Source organism: Pelodiscus sinensis, chromosome 1, assembly GCF_052426305.1.
Source record: "Pelodiscus sinensis isolate ZL-2025 chromosome 1, ASM5242630v1, whole genome shotgun sequence".
NCBI lineage: Eukaryota > Metazoa > Chordata > Testudines > Trionychidae > Pelodiscus > Pelodiscus sinensis.
In genome coordinates, this window is record NC_143052.1 from 65,964,644 (window position 1) to 65,992,257 (window position 27,614).

Sequence of the window (27,614 nt, forward strand, 5' to 3'; positions counted from 1 at the left end):
ATCAGGAAGAGTTAACCACACAAAAGTTAATGGTGTTCCTGGAAGTATGGACGGTACTTAATCTGTGTCAGGGTTTGCCAGGGATGAGCCCTGGCACCTATAGGCTGGGCACCTTTGGGCTAGCCGCATCAGTTGTGAAAGTAAAAAACAAAACACAAACAAAAATCAAACCAAGAAACCTGCTTGAGCCTCAGCACCTAAATGTTTGAGACCTGACACCTCTCTCATTTCAAACTAAGCACTGGCTATGGGGTAGGATTGTTAAAAGTGCTTAAGGGATTTAGCAGCAGAAGTGCCACTGAAAGTCAATGGGCCTCGTGCCCCAACTCTCTCAGGCCCCTTTGAAAACTGCATCGATTAGTTTCTGCTTTTGTGCTTGGCTTCTGAGGTTAATGATGTGTTCCTGCAGCCACACCATTTGGAGAACAACGCATGTTTAGTCCTTGTCATGGCGTGTAAAGACAATGGGAGGGAACACTAGAAGAGTCACTATTGACTGTTCTGAGAGTGGGGATTTCAGGTATGGGATTGATTAATTCCTTTCAGTACTTATATATGGGATGCTCTGTGACACCAGAGGATTTAATTTGGTAGAGAGCAGATGACAGACTGGTCCCTAGGAGGAGAGATAGAATGAAGGAGGATGGTAAATCTCTTTCCTTAATAGAATTTGTTTGATGTGAACTGTGCTATGGATATATGTTTTGGACCTGGCTGAAGCAAGCTTTACTTTTAGACTTTAATTTTGTGCTCTGGCTGTAGGGTACTTTTGTTATACTCACTACAACTGGTTGAAAAAATGGAGAAACAATTTGGGGGAAAATATAGAATTTCAAAACTGTTGCCATATCAAAGGATTTAAAAATGGAACAATTTTTTTCCATTACATATTTTTATAAAAATGTCAGAATTTTGGTTCCTTACCCCTTTCCTTTCACAGAATGCAATAAAACAAATGATGGCCAATTTTTCTTTTTGCTACTCTGTAACTTTTTCCAAAGTTGAAGAAAAAGTTGGAAAAGTTACTATGTAGCAAAAAGAAAAGTAGAGGGAAAAAAATCCTGAACATCATTCTTTCTTTTGTATTTTGTGACAAAGAAGTGGGCAGAATGAGAAAGAGGATTAAGAAAAATCTAACCTCTCTAAACATTTCAACCTTTCTGGATTCAGTGAAAAGGTGGAAAATTTTGAAAACAACTAAAAGAATAAATGGACATAAATCAGACATCAAGAATGGTAACATATAAAAGCCAGTAGGAGAGCACTTTAACCTTCCTGGACACACAGTTACAGACTTGAAATTGCTATTGCAATGTGGAATTGCTGAGCTGGAATATATCCACAAATTTGACACCATCAGAATGAGTCTGAAAAGACACTGGGAATGGCACTCTCATTGCAATAAGTAATTTTACCCGTTAGGTATTCTCACCTTCTTATGTAGGTATTCTCACTGATGTAACACTCTAATCTGATCTGGACTTCTAATACTCCAGCCATCTGAAGAAGTGGGTTTTGCCCACAAAAGCTCATGATACCATCTACATGTTTTGTTAATCTTTAAGGTGCTACTAAACTGTTTTTTAAGTTTTTCCTATTACAGACTAACTCGGCTACCCCTCTGAAGCTTTTGTACATATATATAAATCTCTGCCATCTGCTTCTTTTACTTCATGCATATGACAAAGTAAGCTGCCACTCAAAAAAGCTGATGCCCTAATAAATTTGTTTGTCCTTATGGTGCCACCAGATCCTTGTTGTTTTTATCAAAGGTGTTGGATTTTGAGATAGCCACTTTAGGGTGTTTTTTTTTAAAGTTTCAAATGCAAACTTTCTACCAGCTCTCATATTTGTTTGGTTCTTAAAGGGACAGGCTAATCCTTATGTTCACTAACCTATTTTACACTAGAGCATATCATATGGGTTTTAGCTCAGCCTGTCATGCTCTGTCTGCTATGTCACTATATTTTATGAGGGTACATCTCTATAGCATGTTCATTTTGGCAGTATATAGTGTACATACTGCCCAGCATGGGTATAAATAGTTGTGTACAGGCAGTCCCCGGGTTACGTACAAGATAGGGACTGTAGGTTTGTTCTTAAGTTGAATTTGTATGTAAGTCAGAACTGGTACATATTGTAGGGGAAACTCTAGCCAAACATTTCTCCAGAGCTCAGTTTTATTCTCCCACACCTCACTTCCCTCAGTCCTTTATTCTCAAGCTGAGGTGTCTGCTGAGAAAAGCCGCTCCGCGTCTCCCTGGTCTGCTGGGGAGGGAGGGGGGGCGCTAGCTTCGCGTCTCCCTGGTCTGCTGGGGGGAAGCAGCTAGTGCGGGGTTGCCTCACCCCGTTTGTAAGTAGGGATCCGATGTAAGTCGGATCCATGTAACCCGGGGACTGCCTGTAGATGGAGGGGCACAGTTTAGGGGAGTAAAGTATAAACACTCCTGATGGAAGTGAGTATGTGTGTGAATACACACCTTGCACAGTGTTCTACTTACTCAAGGCATGACACCCCCATCTGTACTGCTAAAAATATCAGTAGTGTAACACAGTCAGAACCTTTTTCCTTCACAATATAAGACTCCACTTGTAGGGAAAAGGTCTAGCTGAAGGGGTAACAGCCTCTCTCTGCTGCCACCCTTCAATTCCAGAGCCTCATTGACTCATGTAGCTACACGCTGCTATATGGATACAGCCCAATTTTCACTTAGGCAGGTAACTGCACATACACTACATGGTGCCTCTAGAGGTGTAGACAGTAAGTACTAGATCAATGACCAATGTTACATACTGTGGCTGGTTCTTTGCAATAGGGTTGATATATATGCAAGAAAACAATTCTGGTTTATTATTGATTGAAAAGTCATAAAACCGTTTCTATACTTTATCTCCCAAAGGCCTGGAATGATCTTACCCAGCAAGAAGAAAGGGAGTGTCTGTATAAGAAACAAGCTAATTAATGAGGATTGTGCTAATGGTTCTATCATGTACACAGAGGATTTACTTTGAAAATTTCTGTGAAAAACTTTGTGGCTTCTTGGATTTATGCCATTTTATATGCCTATAAAACAAAACAAAAATAATCCAAAAAGCTAAGTTTGTGTCACTCTCCCAAAAGGATCATTTAAATCACTAGTTTCTAATGGCCACTAAGCTTTCCCAGGTGTTGAGTTTTATACTTCTGTGCATATGAAAAGAGCCCATCACATACAGGCAGTCCCCGGGTTACGTACAAGATAGGGACTGTAGGTTTGTTCTTAAGTTGAATTTGTATGTAAGCAGGAACTGGCATCCAGATTCAGCGCTGTTGAAACTGACCAGCGGATGACTACAGGAAGCCCGAGGCAGAGCTGCTCTGCCCCGGGCTTCCTGGAATCAGCCGCTGATCAGTTTCAACAGCGGCTGAATCTGAACGCCTGGGACAGAGCAGCTGGGGCGCTGCCGGGTAGGTCCCCGCAGCGCCGCACCTCGGTGCTGCGGGGACCAACCCGGCAGCACCCCAGCTGCTCTACCCCAGGTGTTCCCAAGTCAGCTGCTGCTGAAACTGACCAGCCGCTGACTACAGGAAGCCCGAGGCAGAGCAGCTCTGCCTCGGGCTTCCTGTAGTCAGCGGCTGGTCAGTTTCAGCAGCGGCTGACTTGGGGACACCTGGGGTAGAGCAGCTGGGGTGCTGCTGGATTGGTCCAGTAGCACCGAGGAGCGGCGCTGCGGGACCAACCCGGCAGCACCCCAGCTGCTCTACCCCAGGTATCGGCGAGAAAGCCTGGTCTGCTGGGGGGGGGGGGGGGGGCGCACTAGCTGCGCCCCCCCCCCCAGCAGACCAGGGAGACGCGGAGCAAAGCCGTGGAGGACGCGGGCACCGGGACTGCGGTGCGTCTCGGCGGTCCCGCCGCCCGCGTCCTCCGCGGCTTTTCTCCGCGTCTCCCTGGTCTGCTGGGGTGGCCCCCCCAGCAGACCAGGGAGATGCCGAGCGGCTTTTCTCGCCATAGAGGACGCTGGCAGCGGGACCGCCCAGACGCACCGCGGTCCCGCCGCCCGCTTCCTCTGCAGCAAGAAAAGCCTGGTCTGCTGAGGGGGGGGAGGGACGCACTAGCTGCGCCCCCCCCAGCAGACCAGGGAGACGCGGGCGGTGGGACCGCCGAGACCAGGGAGACGCGGAGCAGCTTTTCTCACCGCGTCGGACGCGGGCGGCAGGACCGCGGCGCATCTGGGCGGTCCCGCCACCTGCGTCCACTGTGGCGAGAAAAGCCCCATTCGTATGTAGGGATCCGACATAAGTCGGATCCACATAACTTGGGGACTGCCTGTATTTTAAACCTATTTATCTTTAAATGTTGAACTTCAGCTTTGAAGTCACATTCATGCAAGATATACATTTAAAGATCCATAGGCCATTAAGATGCTTGGATTCACATTTTTACATCTTTAGTGACGTCATGAAAAGATGGCAGCCTTACTTACCCCATTTCAATAGTTGACCCAAGGAAAGATGGAATACAGTAATCGGCAGCTGCCAGTGTATATGGTGGCTGAGCAGCTGAATCATCCCAGTAAATATCTTTGTCCAACTTTGGTAAGTTCATGTGCATTTCATCCACAGCCAGAAGTGACACCTGGGATCATAGCTGTTATTAAACTTCTTTAAATATGATTTTGTGTATAATATACTAGGGATGTGATAGTGTAAATGGTTAACTGATGAGCCTGGCTTATAAAAGAAACAAGCAAATTAATTAGTATTGCCTGAGCTCATCCATTAACCTTCATGGTTACATGCAGCCCCACCCCACTGTGGGGGAGGAGGAGGTGAGAGCTGGTGCTCACGGTGAGCCAGCTTGAAGCACGCTTCCTGTGAGCACCAGCTCCTGGGTAACTGCCTGCCCCTCCAGGGGGGAGGAGAGGCAGGAGCTGGTATGTGGGGGGAGCCATCTTCCCCCGCCTCCCACGCATAAACATGTAACCACTGAAAATTTCAGCAGTTACACGTTTACCAAAATAAACACATTGTAACAGTCCTATAATATGCCATTTCCTGCTATATGGGAAATATTCTTTAGGAAATACATTTTATGAAATTATGGAAGATGTACATAGTGGCTAGAAGTCTGATCCATGTTAATAAGCACTATATAAAAAGCTAAAATAGATTATTTCTGCTCCCATCATGGCAATAGATTTATTTGACTTTAATTAGAATGGGCTAGAACTCCATATGCTTGCAAAACAATTCCCTTCATATTCCATCACAACTAATTGAAAATGTTAAAGTATTAAACTTACCAGCAAGCATTCTTATTAAGCAGATTATTAACTAAATGGTCAGGTGAGTCTCTTGTGTGCCATATTTTCAGAAAATGTTTGTAGGCTATTATTGCTCTATTTGCAGAGATGTTTCTTATGTAGAAGTTCACAGAGAGAAACTTTTAAGCAAACTTTGTTCATAGTTTAAAAAATATTCACAACAGAGCAGCCTTGTATTGTGTGTGTGTGAGACAAGTTGCATTTAACTGCATTCTTCCAGGAATGGCCAAGCCTGTGACTCAGAGCACCATAGCCGGTACAGATGCTTCTCTTATGATGCTGACTCAGCTGAGCAAGCCAGCATACTGTTAGGGGTGGAGTTAAGGTTGCCCATGCTCCCGGTGCCTTCTCCTTCTACACATCTGCCCTGGAGTGGTGACCCCATGGAGACTACATCCTTCCTGTTCTGCTACCGGCAATGTGAGTAACCCATTCAGGGAAGTAAGGGAGCTCTTCATGTGCCCTTTCATCCTGGGTGGCGGAGTCACAACTGTGTCCTAAGCATGGGCGGCGAGTTGTATGGGCTCGTGGTGCCCAAGCTCCACCAATATTTGGAGCTGGAGTGGGCCCCGCCCCCTCATGCGCGTCCTCCCACACCGGCCCCAGAGCGTCACCTGCCCATCCCTGCAGTGCACAACCTCCATTGAGCTCCCCTGTGACGGGGGCCCATGACCCTGCACTGGATCCCGCGTGGGAAGCGCTCTGCTGGAGCTGCGGGGGAACCCTTGCTGGCCATGCGCCGTGGCTGCAGCTCAGCTGGCAGCCTGCGGCACAGCAGCTGGGAGGGGCATGGAGGAGACGGCCCCACACTACGGAGGCAGGAGGGGCGGAGCTACCCCTGTGGCGCCCCGCCTGGAGCCAGAAGTGGCGGGGGATTTAAACGCCGCCCGGCCAGGGGAAAGGGAGGACGCGGAATGCCGAAGCGGGAAGGTTCCCCCGAATGGCATGTGGGGCCCCAGTTGGGGCAAGCGGGATCCGGGCTGTCATCCCCCCCCACCCGTGAAATAACGGGAGGGAAAGAGCTGCTTGAGCGGCCGGAGGGATGCGCCCCTCGGAGGCAAGCAGGACCCACACCCCAACCGAGGTGACTGGAGGGGGAGGAGAGAGGAAGTGGCCTAGGGCAGGGCTGTGATTAAGGCCTGTGGGCTGGTGAGTTTAGACAGGCAGCCCCGCCAGCTGGACCACAACGTGGTTCGATTCCTTAGAGCTCTGGACTGGGGCCCGTGAGTGAGGGCGGGCCCAGGACCCCCTCTCTCCTCTCACTTATGTCGAGGAGTGATGGAGGAAGACTCTGGCCAGAGCCAACCGACAAAGCCAGCAACTGATCTGCGGGCAAAGGAGGGCGATACACCCAGAACTAGAAACCTGGCACCCGGGGCACCGGGCCAACCCGGACGTGCGCGGTCACATCCCCCTTGTCAGCTGTTGAGGGGTAGCTCAAACCGGTGGGAGGGGAGACACCCGGGTGTGACGTAACGTCACGGCTCCGGATTTTGAAACTGCTGGGTGCTGTGTTGCGCCATGCGGCTGAATTGAGGGTTTGGAGTCGGGGGACAGAGCACAGACTCCGGACCCGCAAACTGGAAGGCAGAAGGTAGGGGAAGGGAAACGGCTGGGAGAGGAAGGGGCTTATGCAGAAGGAGTGGGGAGAGGGGAAAGAAAGGGGAAGGCACCAAAGGGAAAGGGTAGAGGAGAGAGAAATGCCAAGGGGCCAAATGCAGACAATGAGGAAAAAGGCAGGAGGGGAGATGTCAGTGGGAGGGGGACAGGGTGATGCCGGGAGAGGAGAAGGTAAGGGCGTTGGGGGCTGGAGGAGGAGGTACTGGGAGAAGGCTTGAAAGAGGGGTGGGCATGAGGAAGGCCGGGATGGAGCAAGTCATGTGTGAGGGCACAGAGGGGCATGAGGGAAACGGGGGCAGAAGATGGTGAAGGGCTGGGCATCAGGGAAAAGAGGGCAAAGGGGGCAGGGGCATTGAGGGATGGGGGAGGCACCAGAAGAATGCAGGAGTAAGGGAAGGTGCAGGTGTCAGGGAATTCTGGGGGTGAAGCAGAAGGGGAGACACCTGCAGGGGAGGGACCAGCACCAGAGGAGAGAGGCAGGGTAGGTGTGTAGAGGGAGGTGTTTGAAGAGGGGATGAGGAGGGGTAGTTCACATGATTAGAGTGGGGCTACTGGAGGAGTGGGCACGGGAAAGAGAGAAGGGCTGGTGGAGGGGGCAGGTCGCAGGAGGGCTGAGGGCAGTGAGAAGGGCAGGAGTCAGGACATCAGAGGAGGGTGAGGAGTTGGGGAGGCAGCAGGCACCAGGGGAGCTGATGGAACAAGGGAAGGAGACATGGCAGCAGAGAGAAAAGGTAAAGGTTTATAAAATATTTATTAATTATTTGGGTGCCACAGTGGCACATCCAAACAACCCAAATGAACTCAGTACTGGTGTGAGTTCATTTTGCTCATGGGGGGGGAAACCCTTAGCCCATGTCTACACGGGCGGTTTCTTGTGCAAGAGTTCTTGTGCAAGAACACATCCACACTGCCATGTGCAAGCTGTGCTTTTGTACAAGACCATCTGTGGCAGCATGGACGCTCTCTTGCCCAAGAAAGCTCCAATGGCCATTTTAGCCATAGGGGTTTTTTGCGCAAGAAATCCCTGCTGAGCATCACACTGCCCTCTTGTGCAAGAGAGCTTACACCTGTTAGAAAAGAGCATAGCTCTTGCGCAAGATGCCCTCTTTTACCACACCATACTGTAAATTTCTTTGCACAAGAGCAGGCAAGCAGTGTGGATGCTCTGAATTAATGTCACACACATTGGTTAATGCAACTGCAGGATAGTTGCATGAGGGGGGTTTGATGGAGGCCAAACTAATCCCGGTTGGTAGGCGGATGGTGGGAAAAGCCCTTGGAGAGGGGTTACATGACACCGTTTGCTTCTGGTCATGTGTCCATCTTGCCCCGAGTGTGTTACCTCCAGAGGTGTGGCTAAGGGAGGGGGGACAGGGGGTGTGGCTAACGGGGGGGGGGGCAGGGGGCATGGCTAACGGGGGCCAGGGTGTGTGGCTAATGGAGCACCACCAAAAATTATACAAACCTGCCGCCCATGGTAAGCAATCTCAGAATAATTTCAACAGCAAAATTTGGCAGTGCTGACTTATCCTGTAAGTTATTTACCTGCTTTGTACAAATATAGGGCCAAAATCTGCTACCTATTACACTGGTGCAACCTAGCTGACTTCAATGAGTTTGCAAGGGTGTCAATGAGAACAGAATTTGATTCAGAGTTGCCTTTCCAGGATCTCCCATGTGGTAGAACTGGTGAGGACACTGCTAGTCACCATAAATGCATTAACCTTCCCCTCCTCACAGAGGCTGCATATGGCTCACAGCTCTGCCATGAATTGCAGTGTGTAGCTGTGAATAAAAACTCTGAGCACTGGTCCAGGTATTGTTCAGTTTATTAACTTTCCTTGTTAAGGTTTTTAAAAGGGGTGATTAGTTTAACACATTAACCCGTCTGTATATGTAAGTTATCAGAACCTTTCTGCACCCACATAGGATGGACAGCCATCCAGCTGCAACTGAATGAGTTATTTATTTGTTTATTTTAGGCAGGCTTACATGAAGTTACCTTCTGGTTTGAGGGCAGCTCAGGGTGTCTTCACTTTGCATCTTTTTCACAGCAGACAAGGCATATGAAATGGGGAATTAATAATATATCACTTCTAAAAACAAAAACATGGGGAATCTGGATATATGATCCCCTTTGCGTAAAGAATCACTTTGTGTAACTCTGTTACACTAGCTACTTTGTCAGTGCTAGAAGGAATACATTTAATACACTGCAATGAAGCAGAAGAGAGGGAAGTAGAGAAAAAATACTGACCTGCAAATTCCTATCAATGCACCAATTTGTTTCAAAATCATCATCATCTTCCCCAAATGGATTAATCAGCTGCTCAGCAACCTACAATTAAAATCCAACTGAATAAATGCCAATATGCAAAACTTAATGCTGTTGCCTTAGAATGGTTTAGAATTGATAGTTAAGATTTCATTTTCTCTCTGTCTCCCATGCCCCTTCTGCTGTGATGGTTTGCCATTCTAGCTGCACTAAGTTGTATAGGTGTTTTGGCATTTTAGGTAATGTCAGCATATTAATTTTGGTCCTTCTTTGGTTTGGTCACAGATAATGCAGATGCTGGTGTATATGAAACTGCAGTGATAGAATTAACAACTCAGGCTTCTACTTCAAATAACTAGTAAAGTTATTCCTAGATGGCAGCAGAGTTGGTCATAAGTCACTGCATCTTCAGGAGGTACCTTTAAGAAAATCAGTGTCTCTTGTGAACACCAGGTAAGTTCAGCCCTGGATCCCAGCTTTTAATTTAGTACTCATGAGAGCTGTTGAGTGACGGTCCTGGTTCATGAAGTAATAGCTATGTCAGCCCCAGGATACTATAGAGACAAGATAGGTGAGGTAATAGCTTTTATTGGACCAATTTCTGTTGATGAGAGACCCGCTTTTCAGCTTACACAGGGCTCTTCTTCAGATGCTGAAGTAAGTAATTTGAGATAGACACGCTTTCAAGGTTAAACAGCATACTTACCTCAGCATCTGAAGAAGAGCCCCATGTAAGCTCAAAAGCTGGTCTCTCTCATCGACAGAAGTTGGTCCAATAAAAGATCTTACCTCATGCACCTTGTGTTGCTAGAATCATCTGTGTAGCTGCACAATAAGTACACAGTACCTAGGCAGGGCTAGTGGACGCTTTCCTCGGACTGTATCTCAAACTGTACTGGAGGGTCCATGGTTAGAGACTGAGTTATTCTCTCCTTTCAGTCCTGTCAGGCACAGTGGTGGTGCTTATAAAGCAAACACCAATGCCCTAGGAACTGAGAGCATCCATTAGTTCCATATAGGTCACTGTGATAAGCTGGGTCTCTCCCTCAGGTCACAGGCAGGCAGTTAGTCTCTTTCCCATTAAATGTGCTCTCCACACTTGGGAGCTTTATTCCAGCCTTTCTAGGTCCCATTTAAGGGGTTGTTCAGTCTCTTGGTTTCCTTATAAAGGTTTGTCCTTGTGGGTAGCGGAGGCACACTTAGCTGTTTCCACTCTTGCGGGGCTCCTTTTAAACTTGCTTCCTCCAGCTGGTCTGCAGGTGTGCCTGTCTGGTAGCAGCTGAACCCAGAGTGGCTTGTTTGCCTTCTCCATGTTGGGGTGGGTGAGTGCCCCCACACAATCACCCAACACCCACGATGGTAATAACATTTGATTAGTGGTAACCCCGTCTGGATTTGAATTGGGGATTTCACAGCTGAAGGCTTTGTGTCCTATCATTAGCTTTCTCAAGGGGAGGCCAATGGCATCCTTCATGCAGCCCTCTCTTACATGCTTTGCCACAACCAATGCTATCAACATGGTGACTAAATGCTGACTGATGGCCTTACTGTCTAAAAAGCAACTCAAGGGACCAGCCCTGTCAACCATCTACAATAGCTGTTTACCCTACTCCAAACAGCACAGCTGGGAATCTATCAGCTGATCTTTCCATTCTGAAGTCTGGTTGGCTTGGCCCTGTGATGGGGTAGCTCTTGCTGAGCTCTTAGCCACACCGCCGTCAGGCTGAATGTTTCTCTCCAGCCTGGGCTAGTTGAGAAAAGGAAACTTCCTTAAAGATGGAATGCAGTGGAAAAGTGGAGACGGAGCCTCGGCCTTCACAGAAGCAGGGGGATCCCATTCTGTGTTGATGCTAACTCGGGGAATTGGGGGCTGGGACAAAGGGCTTTGCAGTGGAGCTGGTAAAGGAACCTACTTGAGCTAGCAATAGGCTTCTCCATGTTTTTCTGAAAAAAGATGTATCTGTAGGATGGGGCACGTGGTCACAGGGAGAGGAAGAGATTTCTGGAGAGTGTTAGAAATGTGTGGGGAAACTCAGGCTGGTCTCTGGGTTTAGGGCCTGAGACTGACATGTTAAGAATAGAATGGGCTGGAACTTGCCCTGAAACTGGGTGGTTCCTGCCAGCCTCTCCCTCAACAGCCCATGAAAGCAAAACAGACTCTTGTAGCCCACAGGAGTCAGGAGTGCAGTACAAGGCAATAGGCAGCTTTGCTGGGAAGGTGACGGGGTACATTTAATGCTTCCTTCCATCAGCACAAAGAGAGAACCAGATGGGTTTCTCCTGGAAGCTAACTAACTTCATTTCCCCCTTATGTTTGCTCTTTCTTTTCAAACATCTGGCTTTAACTCGGAAAAGTCTGTGTGAACAATCCCAGTGGGAACTCATTGTATTAATCCCAGGAAGCTCCTGGCAGGGGACGGTTTTGTATTAACTTTGGAAAGAATTCCAGTGTGGCCTTTGTTTTCTTTGGAATGCTCTACTTACAAAGTTGGGATATGTAAGGGATTCTAAGAGGAGCCACTGTCTCAGCTAGGTCTAGGTCAGGGACCCACAGCATGAAGGACACCTAATAAAGGTTGATAGGCACACTTGGGGGCAACAGCAGGGCAAACCTCAGCCATGGCCTTTTGACTGACTGACCTGCCTCTGGTGTGCAGCCCATGAGATCATCCTCTGAACATGAATCCTGTGCAATACAGCAAAGATCTATTTTTGGCTTGCTGGGTATTACAACTGTCTGATTTATAAATTAATCTGGGACAAGCGTGTCATGTGATGGGAAACCTTGTCCTGTGCATGGTATGTGTAACGAATCAGATGCACAGCCTAAGAATGGATGCAGTTTAACTGAATTTATGTTATTGAACTGCAAAATAGTGGGTGAGCTTCTATTTGAAATGCTGTATAAAGGCCCTAGGGAATTTGTGGCAAACAGGATTTACATTTGGCCAAACTCCTGGATACTCTTGGGGCAGCAGACTGGAAACTCAGTGGCAGCTTTGTTTACATTATAAAAGCCCCTCTTTTTGATTACTCTGTTATTAAATTAAGATTATACACCCCCCCCCCCCAAAAAAAAACCTCACTGCTTGGTCATTTTTTCCAAGAATGATGTAAGATTTAATTCTGAATTTTCAGAGTTTTGCTGAGTTGTGTCAGAACATATTGTTTGTACTTAATATTATTACAATGCTGCACAGCATATGTGTTATCATGTAATTGCACAAAATGTGCAGAACAGACATGAAACTGCAAATACTTGGCTTGGTTTGGTTACAATCTGTTTGCAAATCTTTGGAGTGAACCTGGGATGATTTATGGAAAGATTCAGTGTCACATGGTTTCAACACGAAACCAGGTACAACATGGCAATTCTGACTGACTTTCACTCTGTTTCAGAGTCCTTATGAACCTGATACGCAGTAGCGGCATGAATCAAAACCAAAGAAAATGCTTGTAGACAAAAGGCCTGACTCTTTACTTCCCCCCCTTACAAAATTCCACCGAAGGGCTGCCCGTATTAGGCCCCCAAACTAGTTGATTTTGCACTTTTATCATAATGGTAATGTCAATTAGCTTTTCAAAACATGCTGTAATGATTGATTGACGTAAGAGTGAGGTTTATATAAATGCTGGGCTTGTTGGAGTTTTCATTCCCCTTTTTTCCTTTTCAAATTGATCTAGTTTGTTATTAATTGCAGGGGCAACAATCAATAGGGAGAATATCGCTTGATTGTTAATTACACATCTGATGAAGAGAGATTAATGGATCTGTTAAAAAACAAAAAATAACTTCTTTTGCATCCCTGATCTTTAAAATGAACTTCTTCATATGGTTCCAGTACTGTTTTCAATATTAACTGTAGCGGTTTCATACTCATTTATGAGAGGGTAACTCCATTTGGCTTATAGGTAGGCTGACCTTGATCATAAGCAAAATAAGTGGTTTACAGCCTTGGGCCCCATTCCAATTTGACAACATCATCTCATCTGGACACAAAATTGGAGAGGGAGGAAATTCAGGGCCTAAATTTTCACCCTTCTTATTGTCCTTCTCCCAGATCCTGATTCTATGATTCAAGGATAACAGGCCCACATCTTCAAAGGTGTGTATAGGAACCAGATCCCCATATTAGGCCCAGATCCTCAGAAGTATTTAGTCACCTAATTCTCGTCGATTTCAGTGGCACCTAGGAATTTAAATACTTCTGTGGATTTGGACTTTAAGTCCTAGTTTTAGACATCACTATGATCCACAAAACCCTGCTTGGCTGTTGCCTAACCCTGAAGATGCTCAAATTGACTCAGTGCCTAAATTTTTGGGGCAAAAGTTCTATTGATGCAGAAATTTCTGCTTCTGGATATGTGCACTGCTTCCTCCCTCTTGGTGTCTGGACATCTGTCTCCCACCTCAATCCCACAGTGATCCATGAATTGAGAAAAACTAAGCATTTCTCCACCTGTCTTGCCACATAAGGGTGCGTAGAGGCCATCTACTGGATCACGTCCTAGTCTAAATCAGTGGCAGCTTGTGCCACTACGATATAACTTTTAGCCCAGTAGTTAGCAAACTCATCTGTAATGTGAGAGACCTGGGTTCACTTCACTCCCCCCCCCCCCCACCAGGCAGCGGGAAGAAAGTGAACAGGGATTTGCCTCCACCCATTTAGGAGCATGTGCTAACCACTGAGCTATGGCATATTCTGATCTGGGGCTCCCTCAGTGTCTCCTGTTGCAGTTTTTCTAATTTGGATTAATACTTAAATAGACATTGGGGCAGAGAGTGAGAAAATGACTATAGTCCAGTGGTTAGGCCACAAATCTGTAAGGTGGGAGATCCCAGGGCCAGTCCTCCTGCCCCAATTACTCTTTCCTTATTTACACATGGACGAACATAAGTGAGACTGAGAGAATCCTGCACCAGAATAGCTCAGTGATTTAGAGCATTCTCTTGATCCCTCTTCAAGACTCTTTCTCTCCCTCAGGCTGACATCCCAGGTGAGAACTGGGCTGAAACTTGCAATGTCAGCAACAGTACCGCCTTCCTCTCATGCTATTTTATTGGAGCAAGATAGGGGCCTAATTTATGCCCACAAGAAATGGCACAGGCATCTAAGCCACTTGACTCTGGGAGAGGGAGCTCCCAGCTGGGGCTTGCTAGCTAAGGAAGACACCTCCCTGCAACCCAGACTTAGGCATGAAACTCCTTAGAGCAGCGTTTCCCAAAATATGGGCTGCGGCCCGCTACCGGGCCTCGGGAAAAAAATACCGGACCTCAGCGTGCCTGGTGACTGCCGGCAGGGCCGGCCTCAGGCCAATTCGGGCCCCGCACCCCTAAACCCGGAAGTGCCAGCTGGGTCTCTCCCCCGGTTCTGCCTGGCGCGGGCCCCCCCGCGTGTCCTCCCACCCGAGCGTCCCCACCGTGCGCGGCTCCTCCTCACCGCCTGCTGCTGCCCATGTGCGGCGTTGCATGTGGGTGGGGAGCATGCCCGGGCTTGACGTGACGTCACGGCCTGAGATTTTAAGTCTTCGGAGGCACGTGGCGGGGCCACGCTGGCTCTGGCGGCCTCCGGCCCCGCAATGTGGAAGGCAGAAGGTAGGGAACGGGCTTGGGCGGAGGCGAGGAGGCGGCAGCGGCGGGCTTGCGCGGAGGGGGAGGAGTGGAAGGAAAAGGGGCTTGGGTGGGGAAGGCACCAAGGGACAGGGGTGCAGGAGAGACAAATGGCAGGGGGCCAAGTGCAGACAAGGAGGGAAAGGGCAGGAGGGGAGGTGTCAGTGGGAGGGGGACAGGGTGATGCTGGGAGAGGAGAGAAGAGGGGAAGGGCATTGGGGGCTGGAGGGGGAGGTGCTGGAGAAGGCTTGAAAGAAGGGGTGGGCATGAGAGAGGTGGGGATGGAGCAAGTGATGTGTGAGGGCACAGAGGGGCAGGAGGGGATGGGGCAGAGAGTGCTGAGGGGGTGGGTATCAGGGAAAGAGAGGGCAAAGGCGGCAGGGGCAGTAAGGGAAGGGGGAGGCACCAGGAGGGTTCAGGGCTAAGGGAAGGTGCAGGTGCCAGGTGATTCTGCGGTGAGGAGGAGGGGAGAGCTGGCCACCGGAAGCAGCACTGGACAGGGCAATTGGGGCAGGCTGGGGAGACTGGGAGGCCGGTGGAAGCAGGACTGCCGGGGGGTGCGAGGTTGGGGGCAGGGAGCTGGCCGGGGAAGATGGGGGCGGGGAGAAGAAGCGGCCTCTGGACCGAGGGCTGGATACAGGCAGTGGGGCTGGCCAAGGGAGATTGGGAGGAGAAGTGGACCTGGCTGCCCGGGAGGGGGTTGAGGGAAGTGGGGCTGGCCAGTGGCACAGCAGGGAGAGCAGGGGGGAGGAATGAATCCGCCTGCGGGGAGTGGGACTGACCTGGCCATATGTAGATCTTGGGACGCTGCCCCTGTTCCCTCCTTACCTCCCGCATGAGTTAGTCCAGCCTGGGGATTCTATTGTCCCCCCCATACACACTCCCCCTCGAGTAGTTGCCAACTGTCTGGCTGGTAAACACATTCATGCAGCCTGAGCACATTTACCAGCCAGGCAGTTCGAAACTACAAACTGATACAACTTACCTAATGAGAAAATACCAGACATGTTATATGTCTGGTATTTTCTCAGTTTGTTTTTTATGTGTTTATATTTTTGGGCTGCAAAAAGCAGTATTGGAAAAAAAAAGGGTTCCAACTAAAGTAAAAAGTTTGGGAAACCCTGGTCTAACCAGCTTTCTGTCTGTCTTACAGTCCATTTATCCAATCCATATTCCTTAACTTGCTGGCAAGAATATTGTGGGCGACCATATCAAAAGCTTTGCTAAAGCTGGCACTGGGGGTTTTGCGAGGACCAGAAACAACTTATTTGAATATTCATCATTTGATTAATGAATATGCGAATATGCAAATGAACATTACTAGTCCTCCAAAAGTTCGTGAATGGATTTACTGGTTCCCCTGTCAAAAAGTTTGGGAACCCTGCCTTAGAGGGACATGGCTCAGGACACACTCCTCTAACCAGCATCTCCCATTGGCTAGTTAATGTAGGGATTCACCTAACATGATAGTTTTGTGGTTAGCATTCTTAGATGCCTGTCTTTTTCCATTCATTGTATAGGGCCTGGAGGCATCTCACTCAGACTTCGTGGATCACATTGTTGACCCTGTGATTTTCCAAGTGCCTGAAAGTGAATGTTGCCATACCTGTCTCTCTGTGGATGCAGGGCATGTGTCACTGGGAGTTTTCACTGCTTACCTCCAGGCAGGAGGAACTTTCAGAAGCCTAACCTTTTCTTACAATAAGTGTGGGAACGAGGTCAGCCTTGGGTGGATAGAAAATGTAATGGATGATTTTTTAAGTTCTCTCTAAAGATAAATCGCTGGACATTTTATGCTAAATTCATGCTGTTGTAACCCACACCCACTATGATATAACTCCATTAAGCTTCAATGAATTTACAGCAACTATTAATCTGGTGCTTTGACTTCAGTTTACTTTGGAGGATTTCACTTACTATCTTTTCCCAAAGATAGCACCAAATCAAAATCAAATTATTTGTTGGTGTAGCTGTCAAATATAGTTTACCTTGAGCCATCCTGCGTAGAAGAAGAATTGTAACAGTGTGAAGATTGGAATGTAAAGATCCAAGTCATGTCCTGTATAGCCTTGGTCAGGATCCAAAAACTGACGTCCTATCAGACATGCAAAGAAGAAGGTGTAAACCGCAAGCGTGACAACCTGCAACAAACAAAAACATCATTAAATAATATAATCATTTATGTATAGGGCCCCACATTCACAAGGGCCTCTGGATGCTTAACACAGTATTATTTTAAATACTATAGATAGATATTGCAAATAAAATGACAACAATATCTATTGGTAGTGAGCAAATGAGGATAGCAGAAACACAAAACAATAATTTATAACCCTCTCCAATCCAACATACCAAATCTCCCAGGTCCTTCACATCAAATATAACTTAAAATGCCTGGGGCAGACAATCATCCTAGAGACCAAGTCCACAATGGAAGTTGCTGTGTGGTCAGATCAAGTATGTGGGTGTGTAAATATAGACATAGGAAGGTAACTATAGGCTTCTATTTTTGAAAATCTTGGTCCAACATTTGGAAAAGGTAATATCTCAGTACCTGGGTGTAGACCAGTGGAATTCCAACCCAGTCATAACCAAACAGAAGGCTACACCAAGACCGGTACCTATTCATTTCCTAAATAGGAAACAAAAAGAGTGATAGTTGCTCCAAAATAATAATGGATTTGTCACTATTCATTTCACATAAATGAAAGGCTATAAAACAATATACTCTGTCCGCACCAAAGTTAATAAATTAGAAACTGCTGTGATAAATATATGCTGAAGATTGTCAACACATTTAAAAATTCAGTTGTACAATGGATTTAGGATGCTTGGTTCAATGCTTAGTTTCTTAATAAATTATTTCTTGTTCCATTGTTTCAAAACTGGATGCTATCAAGGGACACTGGCAAGAAGATATGTTTTATATAACCAAAGAAGGATTGTCTCATGATATATTTGGCAGATTGTTTTCCTTAAAATAAGTCCCTACACATGAACACATTTTCCATCTTTCATTGCTTTTAAGTACAGTGGAGCTACTTTCAGTTTATAGCATTGAAAGTGAGAGCAGATTTTTGCTCACCAACTTGATGTTTGTCTGTTCTCCCTCATTTATATAAATATTGTCACATTAAACATCAGGTGTAGTAGTTGGCTATGTGCATATATATGTGCACATACAAACGTGCACTGAGGCGGGGAGAAATCGATTGGAAAGTTGCATGTGATAGATAAAAGTTATAATAATGAACAGACAATGCATAATGTTTTCAGTATCTGTTTCTGTAGATCAATTTTTCCTACTTACATTCATCAGTGTCTGCAGGTCTACACTGTCTCTAATTCTACCCTCTTTTCGTGCCTTAGTTGCTAGATTTCCAAACCAGACAAATGGAATCCAGTATTTAAGATGGGGAGATTTAAGACGATCAAAGTTTTTTCTTTCATCTATGGTCATAAAACCTGTTTGCAAAGAAAAAGAGTCAGTTTATAGTGTCCCAAGATGCAGTTTGCAAATTATTGGGTTCTATGTTGAGAGCTCAAGTACTGAAATAGATTTTTATGGAACATTAATTTCCATGCACCAGAATGATTCTGAATATTTTGTGTGTGAGAGAATATTTTATATAAAAGTATACTGAACATTACTCGTAGCTTTTCCTGCTAGTCTCCATCTTCTTTTCTTCTTGCTGCTTGACTCAACGTCTCAATATAGTGCATCTATCTCCTTGCAACATTTACTTAAATAAAATTCCAGGTACACACACAAAGCTAGACCTCCCAGATAATACACATCACACTAAAAACATACAAACATTCTCTTTTATATATTAGATTTATTGTGTTAGAAAATGCTGAATGATATATTTTTTTTTTATCGAATAGATGATTGTTTACTCATTATTTGTTAATCTTTTTTTTGGATGGACATTGGAATTATTTTTTTTGGTTAGTTAAATAGAACTGCCTTAAGTATTCTGGATACTTAAGGAAAAATCTATTTTGCATTTAAAACTAATTTGGTGACATGAACTGACTGTTTATGGTCCCCATGTCCTTCAAGATTTTAGAATGAATAGATCTCTTTTCACACCTCATTTTTAGTCATAGTTTGGAAGAAAAATCATGCTTTCCTGCTATTTTGAGTCCCAACTTGTTCCTTAATGCTGAAAGAATTAGTTAATGAACTGTACAAGTGAATAAATTGAAATGAGGCTGTCAAAAGATTTGGCAGATCAGCAAACTCTGGTTCCAGGTGCTTAGCCTGTGACTTCCATCACTTCAGTGGTTTAACTTTCTTTGAAACTTTGGCAGCAAGCATGCACTATTTAATATTATTCACTTAATTGAAATACTTTTATTAGAGTATAGTAAGCTTTCACCTTAATATAGGCTATCAATTTCAAATTTAATTTTAAATTGAGTTGTTTATTGAAAATAAACTTGTATTTAATTCTATGTAAAAAATCTTTTAAACATTTTTGTATTTTTTTTAAATTCCCTGTTATCTTCTCACTATCCTGGCTGTCAAAGGATGAGTGCAGAGGAGATGCAGCATGTTCAGCGATAAGGGCCTCATCTTGCTCTAAAATGGACCTCGATGAATAATTTAGCAATGGTGAACTCTTAAGGGCATTTTATGCACGGTTTCCAATCCTCTCAGTTTTGCTGGGAGTCTTCCAGAATCAGACTCTTTCTCCCAGAGGCTAAATCCGGAGACTTTAGGCTGGTAAAAGTCCGGTGGCACGACAGGACTAAGGCAGGCTCCCTGTCTGCCCTGGCTCCATGCTACTCCCAGAAGTGGCTGACACATCTCCGCTGTCCCAAGAGGTTGTACGAGTGTCTACATGTGTTGTCCCCACCCCAAACACTGATTCTGCAGCTCCCATTGGCCAGGGACTACGGACAACAGGAGCTACAAGGGCATGGGCATCCAGTGGCTTAGGCGGGAGAAGGCTCTGTACTAGCCTGGCTCCAGCCCCACAGTGACTACTATAGGCATTCTAAGGGTAGAGTGTGGCTGTCCCCAGCGCCTGCACTCTCCATGCTCATGGCTGGGGAGGCTGGAACCATGCGACCGCCTCTGTTCCCATGGGCTACGTCTACACTGGCCCCTTTTCCGGAAGGGGCATGTTAATTTCAGCTATCGTAATAGGGAAATCCGCGGGGGATTTAAATAAAAATGTCCGCCGCTTTTTTCCGGCTTTTAGAAAAGCCGGAAAAGAGCGTCTACACTGGTCCCGATCCTCCGGAAAAAGCGCCCTTTTCCGGAGGATCTTATTCCTACTTCAAAGTAGGAATACTTCAAAGGGTGCTTTTCCCGGAGGATCGGGGCCAGTGTAGACGCTCTTTTCCGGCTTTTCTAAAAGCCGGAAAAAAGCGGCGGACATTTTTATTTAAATGCCGCGGGGGATATTTAAATCCCCCGCGGATTTCCCTATTACGATAGCTGAAATTAACATGTCCCTTCCGGAAAAGGGGCCAGTGTAGACGTAGCCACGGTGTCCCAGGAGCTGCGCTGCGTGCACGCTCCCCTCTTTGCCTTCCCCCAGTGCTCTGGGGAGCACTCAGCAGGCTGCCCCACCTCCTTCCTTCCCCTTTGCTCTGGGAGCTGCGCTGCGTGCATGCACCTCTCACCTCTTTGCCCCTCCCCGGTACTCCAGGAAAGCTGGGGAGCACTCAGCACGCTGCCCCACTTCTCTGCCCCTCTCCAGTGCTCCAGGGAGGCTGGAACATGCTTGGTGCACTGCTCTACCTTGTCCCCATGGACGGTGGGGCCTAAGCAGGGGCTGTAGGTGGGGCTGGAGAATGCAAGGGTGGTGACTACCGTTTTGTCCCCTACACCCAACTCCTTCCCAGGGCATGTCACCCCGCACCATGTCCTACACCCCAACCTCAAGCCCTGAGCCCCTCCTGGAGATGACACCACAACTCCCTTCCCCAGCTCTGAGTCCCCTCTTACATCCAATCTCCTTCCCAGAGCCTGCACCCCACAACACCTCCTGCACACCTACTCATGCCCCTGGCTCAGCTCTGAGCCCTTTCCCATACTCCGAACTCCTCAGCCCTGGCTCAGAACTCACACCCAACTCCCCTGCCCCAGACTAGTGAATGAGACTGAGCATGAGAGAGAGTGAGTGATGGTGGGAGATGGGCTAGAGTGAAGGGTCTGTGGCAGGACTGACAGCCACTGTAGGCCTTGGAGCAAGGTGTGTGAGGTTCCGGCTTCACACTCCTAGAAGGGGGGGAAGCTGTGGGTGGAAGGGGTGGGGCAGAGGGTGGTCACTCCTTAGCACTGCCCAGAGTGCAGCACTGGGCCCTTCCCCCCAGCTCTCAGAGCCATGTGGCACAGCAGAGCAGCACTCCTCTGGCAATTCAAAAAGGCCTGGGGCTATGTCTGCCACCACAGCTGTAGTAGCTGTGGCTATGGCTGGGGAGCTGTGGGCTCCTTTGAAAGGCCAGGCCCCTGTGCTGTTGCTCCCTTCTTCTACCCCCCATGTCAGTGGGCCTGAGAGGCTGGGTAGGGCCTCAGGCCAGTGTGGAGCAAGTCATTTGGGTTTGTGTGATTAGACAGTTGACAACTGTAATTTTATCTAATCCTTCTCTGACAGTGGCTGGCTATGAGAGGGAGAAGGGGTTAAAGAGAAGAAAATACAAGGCAGATCCCCAGCATCTGTAGGAGGAAGGGAAGAACTTACTGGGGAAAGCAAATAGACAATACCTGCTTCTACCACATGGTCCATGGTTGGAAATCTTTTGTACACAGCTGTGCTCACTGAGCGGAATATGAGCAGGGAAGTTAAATTCACATAGCGCATAAGAGTCCTCCTAAGTAAGCGCCCATATTCATCTCTTCCCTGAATGCTGCTAGAGATCAAGAACATAAGTCTGTCTGGCCATGGCAGATTCACAAACTGATTCCACCAGCGGTTCACCACCAAAGTAACGTAGAATCCTGTGAAGTAAAAAAGTATATCAGCATCACTCATCTTGTTGCAAAACCAGTGCATGCTGAGGTTCATTCTGTGGGATGTTATCCAGGCTATAAGGACACTTCATTTGCCAGAATAATTGTTGTAAAATATGCACAATATGATACAGTTAAGCCTATTAAGTAGCTATTCCATTCTCAAGACCAAATCCTGCAATCTTCTAAGTGCCTCATGCAGCATGTTAAGCAACCACTTCTCCCGTTCACTTAAATGAGAGTGAATGTTATTCATGTCACTGGCTCCAGCCAGAAAAGTTATTTAAACAAACACGGTTAGTGAATACATTTTTAATCTTCCAATAGTGCAGTAATACTGCAAGCATATGTGGTGTTGTCTTGACAAAAGCAAACTGACTTTAGGGTGACTTTAATGGGAGAGGTGGTGATTTTATTGGGACAGCTTTCCAACATGCCTTTCAGTTCTGAAATAGTTCCATGCATTGCCATTTGTGTCATCCTAATGGAGGCAGCTTTGTGGAGTCTTTCCACATGTAAGCTCTACTTACCAAGCACAAAGGTGACTGGGATTTGTTCAGCATATTTGTCACAGTAAATTGATAATTTTTCAAAGAACCGTTTTTGGCTTCCTGTAAGAAAATATCTGTAGCAAAAATAAAATGTACATACCCCTTTGTAATACCACTACACCTTTGCGATAAAGTGCAGGCAAGTAAGTATACACAATCAGATAAATGAAACTAGGATAATGTGTACAGATGAAACTTTAAAGGAGTTAAACTGATGAACATTTAAGGTGTTAATATTTGTAGCATGTAATAAGGGAGCTGATGTGGAGGACTATTATTTGCTAGTCATTAAATTTTTCTCATTACTGAAGAGACAAAATACATTTGTGCTATTCACCTGTAGTATGCCACCTACTACAGACCAATGAGGTAAGCTACTTCAGCAAATGGATCTTTCTCCCATTTTTCAACTGGTCTACTTCATAAAAGTGATCAGATCGGATCTTCTGAAACTGGAAAGGGGCACTAATCTGTGCTTGCTGTTACGTGAAAACTCTTTTCTTTCCACAGCAGGGTGTATATCTCATTTACTATTAAAAAATTCGTCTTGGCCATAACTTAAAATGCACAACAAATATTTAAATTAAGGCAACTACAAGCCATATGATAGGGGAAAAATGGAGCCCAATGATTGATTCCCATGTAGAATGATTTCTAATCAAATAACAACATTCTTAAACATATGCAATTATTTTATTTATATATAAAATGTTACAATTGTTATTCCATATAAAAGATATACATGGCAAATATTTGGGGTGGTTTTACAATTGTAAAATAAAATCTGCTATTCACATAGAATACTTTCCACAGTGTACACTGAATAAAGGAGAGAGTTTTTATTTACAGTTATAAAGTAAAAATAGACTTTTTAAAATTTGACTGTTTTTGTTCCTGTTTCTATAAATGGCAATGATGTGGCCTTGCTACCAACTGGACCATGCTGTATGCCAGTATATCTTGGAAGACTAGTAATTGCTTATACAGACAAAGTAAGTCCAAAGAACTTGTTTTACACCAAAAAGGAAAAACGTGGAGCTCCAATTATAGCTCTAAAGAGGGCCAGAAATGTAACTGAAACTCCTCCCATTTATTTTATCGGTGAAAGTCCATTAAGAAATCTTGTTTTCACTGAGGTGAAATTCATAATGTTCCAAGGACTAGCATGAGACTTACCCCCCGTTTATGTCACACTAGAGGAATTAATTGGAACTTGAGTGTCACATGGGTTTTGTGCTGGCCCTTTGAACAGGGATAAGTTTCACCCTGACTTATGCACTGATCCTGCGAGGTGCTGCTGTTGAGCCTCTTCTGTGATGCAGAGAGGAAGGGAGCCATGAAAGAACTTAGGTGCCTTAACCCCAAACTTAGGGCTTGTCTACAGCACTATGCTGTAAGTGTAAGTACTCCTCCCATCGACATACTTCTCTGGGAGGGGAAGTTGTCTATACCTGGGCTTAGGCTGGTCACTCTGGGATGTAGCACCATCACCACTTCCTTCTCCAGCTGTTCTGTGCAGAGCAAGGCAGGTGCCTCACTTCCTGCAAGAAATGCCTTAAGTTAGACACCTAAATTGTCTGATTCTGGGGGACAAATGCCCATTTGTGAATCACTAAGCAGAGATAGGCACTTCCCTACAGCTTAGATTTAGGCGCCTATCTCCAGGAGGGCAGGACTTAGCACACAGCATTTCCCAGAGCACTCCCTACTCGTATGCAGAATATGCAGTTGCAGCACCCAGAAATTTTGGGCAACACTGGTTCTTAATGTCCACCCTTCTATCTCTTCCTATCCCTGTTCTGTGGCTCTGCTTCCTTCGGAGATGGTGTAGTTAAAAGTGAAAAAGCCTGCCAGAGCGATTAGCAGTACACTGAACCTGTGAAAGAGCCATTCAGATGGCAATGAAGCCATTTAACAGGCATTTGTCAACCCTAGGTATATACTGTCAGCGTCTGAATTTACTGTTAGTCAACAGAGCCTTAGTTTAAAATTTGTTTTAAAAATATTTCATTGGTGTGTTGCTGAAGGTTATAAAATCACTTTGCTAAAAAATTATCATCCCTTGGCTGCCATCGGGCATAGGAGCACAAGTTAAACAGTATTGTGTAGGGCCCCATAAATCCTAAGGATGGCCCTGCTATTTCCCGTTGGCTAGGCCAGTGGTTCATGGTCAGGTGTGTGAGCTTTTGTGGATCACATTCTTAAGCATTTGTCACTCCCTATTTATTGCATAGGGAGACTACTTGCCTACTTCAGAGAATGGTGCTCCTGGAATTTCTACGTGCCTAAAAGTTAGGTGTCATGACACTCGACGTTGCAAAGCCTAAGTCTCTCCATGGATCCCAGCATAAGTGCTTCCACTTTCTACTGAGTTGAAACTTGGCACTTTGCAAGACCGGGCTCTTAAAAACGGTGGGCTCTTATTACAGTCCTTACTCGGGCAATACTTGACTTTCTATTTCCTGAGAAAAGACTATATAACTGGCTGACAAAATAACTAACTTTCAGCATTTCCAATTAAATTGCCCTCTCTTAACTGGTGATGACAGAGACGCATAAGTATGACAATATGTCTAGACTCACAGTTCAAAACAAGTTATTTAGTCAGTGAAGAGTTAGTGGCAAAAAACATGTAATGATGGAGGAGTCCTGCAGATGTTTATATGGCATAACATTTTTGGAACATGACATATACACAGCAATCATCAGCTAGCAAGTGGCTGAAATTAGAATCACTGGAAGATGATGGTTAAACAGTAATTTAACATTCCAAAACTCATGTGAGATATAAATAAAAAGATCTAAGCAAAACGTCATGTTATTTTGTACAAAATCAGTCATCAGCTAAAAGATTTGAAATGTGAGACTGCCCTTCTACATAGCATTTGATTCTGATTAAGAAAGCGACAGGAATATGTATGTCACATGGAAATAGATGTACCTGTACAACACACTTATTGCTGTGTAAAGACTAGCAAAGACAATAAATTCCCTGTACAGCAATTTGTAGATGCTGCCTTTCCACTTGATGAGCAATCTGTGAAATCCAAAGAAGGTGGCATTTGCTACTTTACTGGAGTATGTGACTGTCATTGTCTTGGCAAGTTGTTTCTAGAAAAGTAAAAACAAGCAGGAAATTGACAACATTTTAGAATGCATCTTAATTTGACTATACCCATATAGATAGCGATAGTTAGCAATGTCTTTGTGACTTGCACATTGCATTCCTGCAATGTTAGCTATGTAAGGTTACTCTTGAAGACCATCCAGAATCTCCAGCTAGTGCAGATGGTCTTTTGGCCTGCCTGCTTGGCAGTGTCAACTACATGAAGCATACAGTACCTATTCTTCAAAGAGTCTACTAGTTTCCGACTTGTTCCAAGCTAACACTCAAGTGACTGACAAGGATTGCACATTTTTCAAATGTTGTAATTTTGTTAATTTTTTTGTTCAAAATTCAAATAGAAAAAACAGAGGAACAAAATCATGAATGTCCCTGCAGCTGGCTCTGGTATGAAATGTGATCCAGGGACTATCTCTCCCATAATGTGTCATTGCAGCAAGGGAGATCATCTTGGGAACTCTTGTAACAGCCCTGATATTTGAGTAGAACGGTCTTATTGGTGGCTTTTCGTACCTTCTTCTACTCCAAAAGTGCAGTGCCCAAGTTAGATCAGAGTCCAAGACCTAGCTGTTTTCTCACGTCTTTACCAGAGCATGTTGTAGGTTTGCCAACCCTCCAGGATTGATCTGAAGCCCCAGGGAATTAAAAATTAATATTTAATTAAAGATATGTCATGTGACGAAACCTCCAGGAATATGTCTAACCAAAATTGGGAACCCTAGCAAGCTGAGTGGTGAAGAAGAAATGTAACGTACATTTGGTGGTGGTAAAAATATTTTCCTGTTGACTTTGTGGAAAGTGTTTGTATACATCTTTTTCTTTGTTTTGGTACGGAGGGATATTGGTGAGAAGTGTACATTAGCTACAAATATGGGGAGGAGAACTTTGTATAACATAAGGGCAGCCTGATAGGTGACAACTTGGCTAGGTCTCTGGTGCTGAGCATAAAAATAAGGGATGGAAATTTAGTAATGTCACAGCTAATTTCTCCTTTTTTTCATAGGTGAAGTAAACCAGGGGAAGGGAGTCCTAGAAGAATCCCATTTCTGACCAATTCTCTCTCCTGAGTATTCTGATTTGTGTGGATAATCTCTGCCTTAGGCCTGGCGGATTGTAAAATCTTGGAATATATGGTGGTTATTCCTTGGCTTCCAAATGAGAGATGTGCTATTGCTAATATTTTTCCACATATGTTTTTCGATTGAAGTCTGATAAGTGCAACTATGGGGTCACATCACAGTGATCAGAGGTATTCTATTATCAGATATATTCTATTATCATCTTTTATGCCCAAATACTTGGGGTTAGTTTAGGGAGTATAGATTAGAAGTCAACAGCCTGAATTCTAGTTCATTTTTGTGGAAACAAAACAGGCTAAGAGGTAGCTTCACCAAATGGCTATGATGACAGGAGATGTGGTATGAATGAGGCAACAAATCTTTCTAATGGGAACCCTCAGTGAAATTCTACTGGTATTGTGAAATCCAAGTTAGCACACGAATAGCCTTAGCTAGAGCCAAAATGCTGAATATCCCCTAGAGGACTTGTGCTGCAAGTACCACAATCAGTTCAGGGGCATTATCTAAGTTAAGAATTGCTATTACATTATTTTTGTATTTGTAAAACTAAGTATAATTGCTTTTAGGACCAGTGGCAAGAGAATGATCACAGTATTTCTATTTTCTTTCCCTTCATATGGAAATACATTTTCATAACACAAGAAGCATAGATTTGGTGCTGTACTTGTGTTTTTTCTCTGGGAACATGTTTGTAATCTCTGTTATATATAAATAAAATACAATACACAGCAATGAGAAAGATGTGGTATAAGACCTATATTCATATGATTTATGGCTTTACTCTTACAGATATTAGGCACCAGATACTGTGGTGACTGGTGCTATAAAATACTATATATTCTATTATCATTAACCTCATTTGTAGATATAGGACTAAATTCTTTTCTGGTGTAAATTCGCACAGCTCCACTGACATAACTGCAGCTGCAATAATTTACATCACTGGAGAATTTGACCCATATCTGTAATCCTGTTTTTCCTTTCCTTCAGTATTGGTTACCTCTCTGGAATTTACTCGGTTACGGTTCCTTTTTTATTTTACTTTTTCAAAGGCAACCAGCAGTCCTTTGACACTGGTGC

At 45.3% G+C, this 27,614-nt stretch overlaps 1 protein-coding gene across 3 annotated transcripts in view; it reads right to left on the minus strand.

Annotated features, from left to right (window-relative positions):
• Positions 1-27,614, minus strand: part of BEST3 (bestrophin 3) — a 35,469-nt gene that overhangs the window by 6,259 nt on the left and 1,596 nt on the right. Inside the window, exons 2-9 of one of the 3 annotated variants that reach the window (XM_075931673.2) lie at positions 25,273-25,442; positions 22,311-22,405; positions 21,535-21,768; positions 18,121-18,275; positions 17,365-17,442; positions 16,799-16,951; positions 9,182-9,262; positions 4,465-4,616 (exon numbers count right to left, since the gene is read on the minus strand). In XM_075931673.2, coding sequence (XP_075787788.2) covers positions 4,465-4,616; positions 9,182-9,262; positions 16,799-16,951; positions 17,365-17,442; positions 18,121-18,275; positions 21,535-21,768; positions 22,311-22,405; positions 25,273-25,424 — 1,100 coding nt within the window. In that variant the 5' untranslated portion in view covers positions 25,425-25,442. Of the gene's footprint in view, positions 1-4,464; positions 4,617-9,181; positions 9,263-16,798; positions 16,952-17,364; positions 17,443-18,120; positions 18,276-21,534; positions 22,406-23,782; positions 23,873-25,272; positions 25,443-27,614 lie in introns of those variants that run through there. The other 2 variants (XM_075931679.2, XM_075931685.2) reach the window with 2 other exon arrangements.